This window comes from Oculina patagonica, chromosome 7 (genome assembly GCF_052425735.1).
Source record: "Oculina patagonica isolate OP01 chromosome 7, crgOcupat, whole genome shotgun sequence".
In the NCBI taxonomy this organism is placed as follows: domain Eukaryota; kingdom Metazoa; phylum Cnidaria; class Anthozoa; order Scleractinia; family Oculinidae; genus Oculina; species Oculina patagonica.
Window position 1 is genome coordinate 7,519,022 of NC_135764.1, and position 12,967 is coordinate 7,531,988.

Consider the following 12,967-nt stretch of genomic DNA (forward strand, 5'->3'; position numbering starts at 1 on the left):
AGTGAAAGGGTTAATTTAACATATACATTTATTAGCTTAAAGCTATTCAAAAGCGTTTTCTGTAAGTAGGCTTATGGTTGGGCAGACAGCATCTGATATGGCAGAAAACAAGTCTTAATACTGCTCTTTATATAAATGCATTATTTACTTCGAGGACGGGGGGAGAAGAACTTTTAGGACATGCTCTTATGTTCAAATGTCAAGTTTAAGTTGTAAATGTTATTTTTGGAAAAAAAAGATGAGTGAAAAAAAAGGCTTGACACTCTTAACATTTTAGAAACCCAAAGTTATTCAACAACTTTTTTGCAATAAGTTTGAAGTTAAAAGTGTGCCATGTATAAACGGAAGGGTAAATAATTATTATAATAGTAAAGCTATTTAACCTTGATATTTTCAAAGAAGATTAAAGTAAACGCACGTCATCATTTGCCTTGCCTTTAAAGATAATGATTTAGGTAGAGAAATGGGATTACACTGTATTATTTTCATTTCCAAGCTTTACACATTGCTTTAGCGTTGTAATATTCCAAGTTTTGTTGAAAGAAGTGAAAAGGAAAGTGTTGGACATTTTTTATACATAGTTTTTGGTTGATTCTGCTTACAGCTTGTGTAGTTTGTTGCCAAGCATTAAATCAATAAAATTGATTTTGGTATTTAAGTGTGAAGAAAGTTATTGATATGAACTTTTATATGAAGACCAGACTCGTTCCCAGTCGCTCCCACGTCCTCCAAGCGGTTTCCCCCCTTTCTTTCCATTTCCCTTTTTCAAATAGTCGGAGGGAGGTGAATATAACGTCATAAACCAGAGCTTCTTGACCAATCAGAATGTCGCATTCGTATAATCACCTTGAAATTAGACTAATCATCGTTATACCTAGCCTGTGTACAGCCGTCCCGCTCCCCTCAAAAAAATCGGGGAGGGAACGTCAGTTTTGGCGACGTTAATGTTTTTTTTTTGTAAGGGCCAATCAGATCATTTTCCACACATTCCGGGAAAACCACCCGCCGCGGAACACGATAAACGTCGCCAAAACACAGACGTTCCCTCCCCGATTTTTTTGAATAATTGCCTTTTAATTTATGCGGGCGATAGATTGTGGCGTTCCAAATTATTTCAGCGTGCGGCGAGCATTCGAAATTTACAGCCTTTTGCGTCTCACTTGTTTCTGAAGAGCACAATAATAAATGATATGCAGTATTATTTAAACCAGGACAAATTGGAAAAAGCCGTAGTTTGGTGAAGACCGTGGTCTAGAAAATTCCCGGGAAAGGGGGGGTTCTCAAAAAAGCTTTATACGGGGAGGCTCCGCCCCAAGTTCTAACCCCTTACCCTTTTATATACCATTTTTGACAGAAATTGTACCCCTTTCGTATACCTTTAACTGAAAAAAGGTACCCCTTTCATATACCTAAGAGACATGGCGTGGACTTAAAATAGAACGTTTTCTTGTCATTTTTATGTAGCGCTTAATAAATTAAAATAATACAGCCATAAATTGCGCCTGTTCGAAATATTTTAATTAAGGGCCCTTTTAAATAGCCAAGTGACAGATTTCCATACCCTTTCATATACTTAAACTCGCGAAATCCCTACCCTTTTATATACCTGAAGCCTGAAAAAGGTACCCCTTTTGGGCGGAGCCTCCCCGTATAGGCCATTATAGGGAGTACCCCCCCCCCCCCCCCCCCCCCCGGGAGAAAATTTCTGCGCTGTAGTTTGATACCTCAAAAATTTGCCACAAAGGAGGAGCGGGACGGCTGTACACAGGTTACGTTATACCGGCAGGAACATCGTTATATCGAAGATCGTTATATCGAAGATCGTTAGATCGGGGTTCTGCTGTATTCAGTTCAAACTGGTTCCCAACTCGTGATTAGCGCGCGCACATAAACAAAACGGCGCTTTTTTCTATACAGCTTGGCCCGCGAGAAAGATAAATCGTGGCTTCTCTCTTACATGAGCACGGTGACCTATGTTTTTCATTGCATAACTTTGGTGTGCAAATTGTCCTCTTTGAGTCAGTCGATTTTTAAAATAAATCATCAGAGGAAAAATAATTATAACTGAAAGCGTGCACAAAACTGTTCAGTTTGGGACGAAAATTATGAACCTGACAAAAAAGACTCGAGTACCGTTTTGAATCGATGTCGTTTGGATTGTTGTGATTTTTTCATAAGTTATATGTTAAATTGTTCTTTACGCTCGAGCGTTCTACAGTCACGTTTTTGTTTAAGTATTACTTAAAAAAAAACTTTGCTTCCAGCTACCGCAAAATGTAATGTGGACCCCGGGGGGTACTCCAATAAATTTCGGATAGGGGTGTGCCGCCAAGGTTCTTAAACCCTGACCCTATCTAAGGATAAAGAAAGCGAAAATTGATACCCTTTTTAAGGCCCAAAACCGAAACATGACACCCTATTCAAGGGGAGGAGAAGCGTTCCGTGACGACCAAAATAACGGCTAACCGCGCACGGCAAGACACAAATCTTTACAAAATCGCTTTACCTAATACCTGAACATAAAATTCAGTTTTAAGATACCTTTTTTCGTTTAGCTGGGCGTTTATTTTAGCTAATAGAATTTAGGTACCCTATCTAAGGATCACACCGGGAACACACTGCCAAAAGGAGCAAAAATGATACCCTATTTAAGGACCGAGAACCTCAAAAATCATACCCTATCGGGCGGCACATACCTATATAGGCCACATATGGGAGTACCCCCCCCCCCCCTGGGAATGTGGAGCGGTGACACGACCGGCGTGATTAGTATCACAACAGGCATAAATGGGGTAAGATTGGCCCATCATAATTATTACAAGCAGCTGAGGCCGCATGAATATAGCCAAGCACGGAGGGACATCGATGCTCTTGCTACTAAGGGATGTGCCATTAATTTAACAACCAACTCCGTATCGTGGAATAAGGAACTGATTTATTAAATGTTTCTGATACGATAGAGTTTCATCCGCAGAACGACCGCTCACCGTATCACTGGGAATATTTTCTATTAAGTTTAGAAAACAGCGATAATTAACAAGAAAAATTCTACTTAGTGCAAAATAATTTTTCTGCGCCTTAATAGAACGAAAACTCTTGGGAGGGGTTCCATCCAACCACCCCCCCCCCCCCCTCTTATTGTACGATGGTGGGGGTATAAATTTGCTTGTACGTCCGAGGGTTAAAGATAATTTTAATTTTCTGGCGGATAGATGTTATGCCCCAAAGGAGTGGTTCTTTTGTTATTTTTCCACGTGGTTGGGCATCGCGATTGTTGTGAGAATGTTATGACTAGTGAGGCATGTTATTTGCCTGTTATTGTCTTAAAGTGTTATTTGATTGATGATTACGCCTGTGAATGTTATGGCCAGTGATGAGGCGCACAATTTGCCTGTTTTGTCATAAAGTGATTCGTTCAGCGAGATGTCTGATCGATGATTATGATTGTGAGAATTGTTAGGATGATCTCATTAATATGTATAAGATCTGACGTCAATAAAGTCCCGGATGTTGTTGTTCCTCGAAGTGAAAACATGGCGTGGCGTGTTTGATCTATTGATCCGAAAATCCAGACAATCCTACCCCCGTCATAGACAAGAACGGAGGATTTATGGGCCCAGGGTCAAGGTGCGGGAGACTACTCTTCGGTGGGGATGAACGGAAATATGAGCAATGGGAAGTCAAGTTTCTCGGATACATGCGATTGCAAAAGTTGGAAGGATACAGTCGCTGCAGCCGAATTTGAGGACGTTAATGCAGCTAAGAATGAAGAAACTTTCTTGGAGTTAATACAATTTCTAGACGACAAAAGCCTTTCCCTTGTAATGAGAGATGCACAGGATGACGGGAGGAAAGCATTAAAGATTTTAAGAGCACACTACGCTGGTACAGGCAAGCCGAGAGTGATCTCGTTGTACGCGGAACTGACCTCCCTTGCAGAAGTCAGACCACGAGACAGTGACAGAACCTATGTCATACGAGCAGAGACCCAGGCAACAGCCTCTTAAAAATGCCGGTGAAACCGTGACGGATAGCCTTCTCATAGCGATGGTACTGAAAAGGCTACCAGAAGAATACAAGCCGTTTGTTGTCGTTATTACTCAGAGCGAGAAAGAACAAACATTTGGCGAATTTAAAGTGGCCTTACGAAGCTTCGAAGACACAGAGCGAGCGAGTATAGCGACGGGAAATCACTCAGTTATGAAAACTGAACACAAGCAAGAATCCCAGCCGAATATCACCTGTTTTCAATGTGGCCAGCCAGGGCACATTGCTCGCTACTGTGGTAATAAAGACAAAGGCAGGAACGGACGGGGGCACTGGTGCAACACGTGCCATAATTCATCACACAGTGACAGAACATGTCGACGCAAAAGAAAGAACAAGACCGACAAAGTCAGTCAGGCTTCTGAGACTTTGGAGGATTCTGATGAGGAAGTGGAGCATTCATTTGCATTTGAGACCAATGCCTATGTAAATGGGAACACTACTGGGAAGCCAAATGCCCTACTGGTGGATTGCGGTGCGACCACTCACATCATCAATGACGAGTCTAAATTCAGCAAATTTGATGACAAGTTCACACCAGAAAAGCACTACATCGAGCTAGCAGATGGGACACGATCCAACAACGTGGCACTCAAGAGAGGGGATGTTGAGATAACCATCATGGATACCACTGGAAAGTATGTCAGTGCAACACTGAAGAATGCGTTATACATTCCTGCATACCCGCAGAACATATTTTCAGTGCAAGCTGCGACTGAAAGAGGTGCTTCAGTGACTTTCAATCCTGACTCTGCTGAATTAGTTTACAAGGATGGTACCAAGTTTAACATCGAGAAGCATTGTAGACTGTACTATCTTAGTACCTTCGACAAGAATGACACTGACTCTGTTAATTATACTTGTGACCTGAAGGGTTGGCATGAAATACTAGGACACTGTAATTATGAGGACATCTTGAAACTAAAAGGTGTAGTGGAAGGTATGAAAATAAGTAATAGTAGTTCTAGTAAACCCCAAGATTGTAATGTTTGTATTGAAGGAAAGATGACCCAAAGTAGGAATAGGAATCCTGATGCTCGTGCTACTGCACCATTAGAATTAGTTCATACAGATTTGGCTGGACCTATCGATCCAGCTTCTAGAGAGGGTTTCAGATATTCCATAGCTTTTACAGATGACTATTCAGGAGCAATTTTTGTATATTTTCTGAAACGTAAGAGTGACACTGTAGCTGCAACAAAGAAGTTTTTAGCAGACACAGCACCATACGGAGAGGTCAAATGTATTAGATCGGATAATGGTGGTGAATTTATTTCTCAGGAATTTAAATCTCTGCTGGAGAAAAATAAGATAAAGCATGAAATGTCTGCACCCCATTCTCCCCACCAAAATGGGACGGCAGAGCGACACTGGAGAACCTTGTTTGAGATGGGAAGGTGTTTACTCCTGCAAGCCAATCTGGGCAAAGGGTTTTGGCCCTATGCGGTAATGGCAGCTGCGTACATTCGCAATCGGTGCTTTAACAACCGCCTTAAGCAAACTGCATACTTTGCTATCACTGGCAAGAAGCCAAATTTGTCAAACATGAGAGTTTTTGGATCTGAATGCTATGCATATAAGCAGAATAAGAAGAAATTGGATCCCAGGTGCACCAAAGGGATTTTCCTTGGGTATGATAAAGAGAGTCCTGCCTATCTGGTGTTAATCCCAGAGACGGGCAAGATTATGAAGTACAGGGTGGTGAAGTTCCCTAGGAGAGGGGTACATGTTGAACGACAGACCCAAACTGAAATTCCACTGGGTGATGATGATTTTATGCCATCACGACACAATACTAACCCTGATACTTGTAGTGAATCTGATGTTGACAGATCCGGAGAGGGTCTGGATGAACTTGCTGAAGGACCTAAGGCTGAGAATGAATCTAGTCCTACTTCACAGCCTCGTGATGAAAGTGTGAGACGCTCCACGAGGGAGAGAAGACCCCCAGCTTACCTGAGAGATTATGTCACAAACATGAAGGATAGTGATCAGGTACTGACGAGTGTAGATTACTGTTGCAAATTTTCTGCTTTCCCTCAAACTTACCAAGAGGCTATGGAATCACCTGAGTCTAGTAACTGGGAGGCAGCAATGAAGGAAGAGATGAATTCTCTAACTGAGAATAACACATTTACTTTGTCTCCTTTGCCAGAGGGCAAAAATTCAGTGGGGGGCCGTTGGGCATACTCTATCAAAGAAAGTTCCAATGGTGCCAAAACTTACAAAGCAAGGTATATTATGTTGCTAAGGGTTACAGTCAAGTGAGAGGTGTTGATTATCAGGAGACGTTTGCACCAACAGCTAACCTCACATCAGTGCGTGTGCTAATGCAAATGGCAGCACAACACGATTTGATTTTGCATCAGATGGATGTGAAGACGGCATATCTCAATGCCCCCTATTGATTGTGAGATCTATATGGATCAAGCTGGGGGCTTTGAAGTTCCCCCGGGGAGTGAAGGGAAACTTGTGTATAAGTTGAACAAATCTCTGTATGGATTGAAGCAGTCGGGTAGGAATTGGAATCATGTACTACACTGTTTCTTACAAGAGAATGATTTTGTAGAAAGCCCTGTTGACAATTGTGTGTACACCAAACAGGTTGGAAGTGGACTTGTTGCTATGCTTGTCTGGGTGGATGACATAATTATAGCAGCTAGCGACATGGTGTTATTGTCTAAAACTAAAGAGATGTTGAACAAGAGGTTTCATATGAAAGATCTGGGTAGACTTTCATATTTCTTGGGTATTCACTTTGAGCAAGGTGATGGCTTTGTAAAAATGGACCAGAAGAGGTATATCAGTAAGGTGCTTGAGAGATTTGAGATGTCTGATGGTAAACCAAAACCTACACCTTCTGAGCAGAAGTTTGAGTTTGGCAGTGAAAACCCTGTTGATCCAAAGCGATACCGTGAAGCAGTGGGTAGCTTGGTATATGCTATGACATGCACCAGACCAGACATATGCTGGGTTGTTACTAAACTATCTCAGTTTCTAACTAATCCCACAAAGGAACACTGAGTAGCAGTGAAACATGTACTGCGGTACTTAAAGGGGACCCTTGACTTTGAACTGTGCTATAGGAAATGTGACAATGGTCTTACACTGATAGGCTATAGTGATGCTGATTGGGCATCATCTACAGATGACAGACGCAGCATCAGTGGGTACTGCTTCAGTTTGAATAAAGCTGGTCCACTTATCTCTTGGAAGTCGAGAAAGCAGCCAACAGTAGCTCTTTCATCTTGTGAAGCTGAGTACATTGCCCTGGCAGCGGCAGTTCAGGAGGGCATGTATCTCATTCAGATAGTGAATGATGTTGGTGAGGTAAATGATCCTGTTTTGATCTTTGAGGATAATCAGGGGACAATTGCCTTGTCCATGAATCCAGTCAATCGACAGAGATCCAAACATATTGATGTGCGATACCATTTTATTCGCAATGTGCAGAATGCAGGCAAAGTAATCATTAAGTATTGTCCCACCGCCGATATGGTTGCTGATGTCATGACCAAACCAGTTACGAAGATTAAGTTGCAAAAATTCAAGAGTTATATTTTTGGTTCTTAAGACATTTGAGTTTTAATATAGAAGTAATGTACAAGAGTTCTATATTTTGTTATAGTTTTACTCATTTGTCAACTGATAGTAAGCTGTATGTTTATATTTTAGCAATATGACCGTGTTCATGTGATTTTAGAACATACATAGGAAGAGATCAAGTGGGGGTGTTAGGATGATCTCATTAATATGTATAAGATCTGACGTCAATAAAGTCCCGGATGTTGTTGTTCCTCGAAGTGAAAACATGGCGTGGCGTGTTTGATCTATTGATCCGAAAATCCGAACAATCCTCCCCCCGTCATGAACGAAACAAGAATGATATGGCCAGTAAGGCAAACAATTTGCCTGTTTTGTCATAAAGTGATTCGTTCAGCGAGATGTCTAATCGATGATTATGATTGTGAGAATTTTGTGGCCAGTGAGGCATGTAATTTGCCTGTTTTTGTCTTGAAGTTTATAGTTCACTGATTATCACGACTGTGAATGTTATGGCCAGTGAGGCAAATAATTTGCCTGTTTGTCATAAAGTGATTAGTTCAGCGAGATGTCCGTTCGATGATTATGATTGTGAGAATGTGTTGACCTGTTAGGCATATAATTTGCCTGTTTTGTCATAAAGTGATTCGTTCAGCGAGATGCCTGATCGATGATTATGATTGTGAGAATGATATGGCCAGTAAGGCAAACAATTTGCCTGTTTTGTCATAAAGTGATTCGTTCAGCGAGATGTTGATCGATGATTGTGATTGTGAGAATGTTATGGCCAGTGAGGCATATAATTTGCCTGTCTTGTCATAAAATGATTCGTTCAGCGAGATGTCTGATCGATGATTATGATTGTGAGAATGTTATGGCCAGTGAGGCATATAATTTGCCTGTTTTGTCATAAAATGATTCGTTCAGCGAGTTGTCTGATCAATGATTATGATTGTGAGAAAGTTATGGCCAATGAGGCATGTGATTTGCCTGTTATTGCCATGAAGTATTGTTATGCTCAGGGAGGCATGTCATTTGCCTGTTGCTGCTATGGAGTGATGTCTGATTGATGATTATGTCTGTGAGAATGTTTTGGCTAGTGAGGCATATATATAAGTCACTTATTTTGCCATGGAATAATATAGTTGCTTAAATGATGATTACGACTGTGAGAATGTTGTAGCCAGTGAGGCATGTAATTTGTTCGTTGTTGCCATAAATTATTGTAGTTGTTTGATTGATAATTATGACAGCGAGAATGTTATGGCCAGTGAGGCGTGGATTTCGTTTTTGATCCTTGGTTCAGGGGTTGCTTGGAGTGACAGTTGTGAAAAAGAGTATCTAACCAAACTCCCCCAGCTATGCTGGGTCATGACTTGCACCCACTTGTTGGCCCCATGGGTTCCCCCATCAACGTTTGGTTTCCTCCTTTCGTGTATCTGCGAGACCTATGGTTTCCATCCCTTCTTTTCCTGAGAAATCTCGATGTTATTTGACCTAGGATTGGGAGTGCGACTCCGAGTTTGAGGGGAAATATTTCCAGAGTCAATCAATTGGATTGACCAGCTGGAGAACTCCATTGGGGTCGGTAATGGGGTGGCAGTCGTGGTTTTCCTCGAAGAGGTTGACCAGATCCAGACTGGTTATGAGGTCACAAGGTTTGGTAAAAGGAGTGTGGGAATGAGACCAGGAATGAGGTTTTCGAGTAAGGTTTGAGAGTAAGGTTTAGGAGTAAGGGTTGGGAGTTAGGTTTGGGAGTGGTGTTTAGGGATTAATGGAGTGTAATGCTGATAGGATTGGCGTTGACATGTTTTATTACCACTGGGGAAGGATGCAAGTGTTGTTTTGGTATTTTGTATTTGTGTTGGTGTGACTTGGCCTCCTTAGGAGAGCATCAATGGTCTCTCTGTCTGGGTCTCTTTGTTTGGATATCATTATGAGTATTAAGGGATAAAGAGCCTACTGATGGTCTCCTGATCAATGAAGCATATGTGATTCTAGGTGGAGCCGAATTTTATCCCCAATCTTAAATGCGATGCGATGATTGTTGCAGTGCAGAATAGGATACTATTGACATTTGGACATTTCAGCCCAAACCAATACAACTGATTAAGGATAAAAGCACCTGATAATTCATGACAGAGAGATTTAAAATTCCCTAGCGGTATCTGGATTTTACAAAGCCCGGCAACTCCGTTATGTTTAAGAACGAATCGGAAAGGTAAGCCACTGAACACGTTTTATTTGACATCCACTTCAAGCGAAATTTTTGTATGTGTATTATTAACAAGTAAATTTTTCAAAGACTACAAATTGCACTCGCCCTACGGGCTTGTGCAATTTGGTTAGCCTTCGAAAAAATTTACTCGTGCTGTTTTATCCCAAATTGCACTAGAAATCATGTGATTACCTACCTTATTATAGGAAATTAACGCTTGTGTAAATTAAGGTATTTGAAATTAACGCGACTTAAATTAACGCGAATTTAAGAAAAATTACATCCCAATAAAGGAAATTAACGCGAAAGAGGGGGTAACATTTCAAAATGAAGTAAATTAACGCGACGAACGCAAAGAAAAAACTTGTTGAGACAACAGGGACAACTTTATTACAACACTAGGCGTATAACCCTAAACGTAGGGGTTAAGCGAAGGAATCTAAACTGCCTCGAGCGTTCTTCACAGTTTCAGTGAAACCAGCAGACTATCTACCCAGATGAAATACTGCCTTTTCTTGGGAGTCAAGAACGACTGGACTGTATCGAGAAATTGGGGCCAAAATAATGGAAATTAAGGTCATGGAAATTAACGCTCTACTTAATTAACGGCACGGAAATTAACGTTAACAAAAATTAACGCGACTTAAATTAACGCGAATCTTGGAAATTCGCGTTAATTTCATGGAGCGTTAATTTCCTATAATAAGGTATACATATAATATATATTTTCCATTTGGTCTGTTAAGTTGGTCACGCAAGGGCTGCAAATTTCATTCGAGCTCTGCGGTGTCTTGGTGGGGTGCCACATTTCAACTCGTGAGGCATTTTGAGTTACTAACAGTGTAAGCTTAGTAAATAAAATAAATTTTGTGTGTGCAGAATGATTATAGTCAGAGTAGTTTAATGATTTATTTGAGTTCAATTATAAAATTATAATTGATCAAATACACTTAATTTCCAGGCTCCAGAGCTTGCAGTACAGGAACTAACAAGATGTGTGAAGGTGTGTACAGTCGTAGATAAATTACCTACAGTTATTTTTTTTATGAATTAAAATGAATTTTGTGTACTTGCTGATAACAAAAGCAATTCCAGTGACTGGTATTGAGTTACAATGATAACTTAATAATAATCTTTTATTAGGAAGCCATCACTCACTTTACAGTGGTTTTCAGAAAGGTCCAAACTAAAATTAAAAATACTAAATAAGACTATATACAGAAAAATGAAATATACATTGTACCTAGGAATTAAAAGCTATTATTAAAAACTAACTTCAAAATTTGATAGAAGCTATATACATGTACAATGAAACAATACAAAAGAAAGAATTGTAATGATGTTCATGTATATAAATTTTCAAACTTTCTGCTTAAAATGGATTAATTAACATCAGTATGTCTGTGATTTTTAGCTACAGAATTACCAACTTGTAGATGTACACTAGTAAGTAAATGCTAAGAACAAGATGTCTACAATGTAATTTTATTTTCTTTTGTTATGCAGGAACTTGGTTTCCCTGGAGTTGAAGTTGGCTCTCATATCAATGAATGGAATCTCGATGCCCCAGAACTACAGCCAGTGTTTGCTGTAAGTATCGAGAATTGACTGCACATTGTGAGACACGCATGGGTACCAGAAATTTAATATCGGGGGTAACCCTGTGATGGACTAGCATCCCATGCAGGAAGAGTACATTGAGATCTATACTCCTAGTCGCTTAATGTGATGGAAACCTGGATAAGCTCTGCAAGTGGGCTGTAGACCTGCCCAAATGCAAACTATACCTTTACAATGTTAGTGCCTAATCAGAATTTGGCTTTTTGTGTACAAAAATAATGTTCACTAAGTGTACAACATTTGGCATTGTTTCTGCTTTACAGTGTGTCTTCCAATCGGACTTTTTCTCTTGTTTACCAAACTTTTTGAATCGAAGAAATCTGAAATCAAAGCAATATATGCATTCCTCAATGTGCCTTTTTTTTACCCTCAGGCTGCCGAGGAATTGGATTGTGCAATTTTTGTTCACCCCTGGGATATGGAGTTAACAGGAAGAATGTCCAAGTACTGGCTGCCATGGCTTGTCGGTAAGCTTTGTACCAAACTGTATAATTATATTTAAGATATATTTTTTATAGTCAACCCTCTTTGTAGAATGATTAATTTACTTTCAATTGTGGAGTTAACCCTCCTTTCTTTATATTGTCTCTTTGCAGGGATGCCTGGAGAAACAGCACAAGCAATCTGCTGCATGATATTTGGTGGAGTTCTAGAAAGATACCCCAAACTGAAAGTGTGTTTTGCCCATGGAGGTAAGCAAAGTATCTTAGATAGTTCAACTTGGAATTCACGCACTTTAATGTAGATCAAATAATGCCATTTTGTAAATCTAAATATTTCTTCATTTTCTTCTTCACCTCTCGCCTTGAATAGCTACGCTTTATGTGCGAAATAGAGTTTATTGTTGTTGTTGTTGTTAATGTACATTAAACATTAATACTGCCATTGCTTCATTTATTTTTATTTTTTGCTATACAGGAGGAGCATTTCCTTTCACGATTGGTCGTATTGAACATGGTTTCAATGTCAGACCTGATCTCTGCGCTGTTGAGAACCCAGTCAATCCGAGGTCAGTCTTAACATCAGTATAACAGCGTTGTGCTTAATATTCTTTTGGCATACACTTCTAACAGGTCATTAATTTTTTTAAAAAAAATTATTGATATTGCAGAAAGTATATTGGCCAGATTTTTACAGACTGTCTTGTCCATGATGAGAAAGCTCTCAAATATCTTGTGGACACTATCAGCGAGGTAGGATATTGTGTGACATTGCTACAATGAAAGAACTCATATCTCACATAATCCATGGCCGTGTTGTGCTACTTGGTTGCACATTAAGGTCATTGCCCCGAAATAAAACTGAACATAGATTTTTAACCAAACTTCGCCTTCTGGTTTATTACTTCAAGGGAACTTAAATTTTGAAATAAAAAAGGGGGGTCACCAGATTCGTTTAGGAGCAGGACGACCACGTATATTCCATATAATTCCTTTATAATTCCTCTGCGAGTACTGACAAAGTACACTTTTTTAGCAATAATTTATTTTTCAAACACATGAATTGATCTGTTTTCATTTTACAGAAAGAATTTGATCG

At 39.9% G+C, this 12,967-nt stretch overlaps 1 protein-coding gene across 1 annotated transcript in view; it reads left to right on the forward strand.

The window, feature by feature from the left end:
* Positions 1 to 12,666, forward strand: part of LOC144661418 (2-amino-3-carboxymuconate-6-semialdehyde decarboxylase-like) — a 17,984-nt gene extending 5,318 nt beyond the window's left edge. The window contains exons 6-11 of the mRNA XM_078522172.1: positions 10,770 to 10,811; positions 11,315 to 11,398; positions 11,802 to 11,895; positions 12,025 to 12,120; positions 12,347 to 12,437; positions 12,540 to 12,666. Coding sequence (XP_078378298.1) covers positions 10,770 to 10,811; positions 11,315 to 11,398; positions 11,802 to 11,895; positions 12,025 to 12,120; positions 12,347 to 12,437; positions 12,540 to 12,651 — 519 coding nt within the window. The 3' untranslated portion in view covers positions 12,652 to 12,666. The remainder of the gene's footprint in view (positions 1 to 10,769; positions 10,812 to 11,314; positions 11,399 to 11,801; positions 11,896 to 12,024; positions 12,121 to 12,346; positions 12,438 to 12,539) is intronic.
* The last annotated feature ends 301 nt before the right edge of the window (positions 12,667 to 12,967 follow it).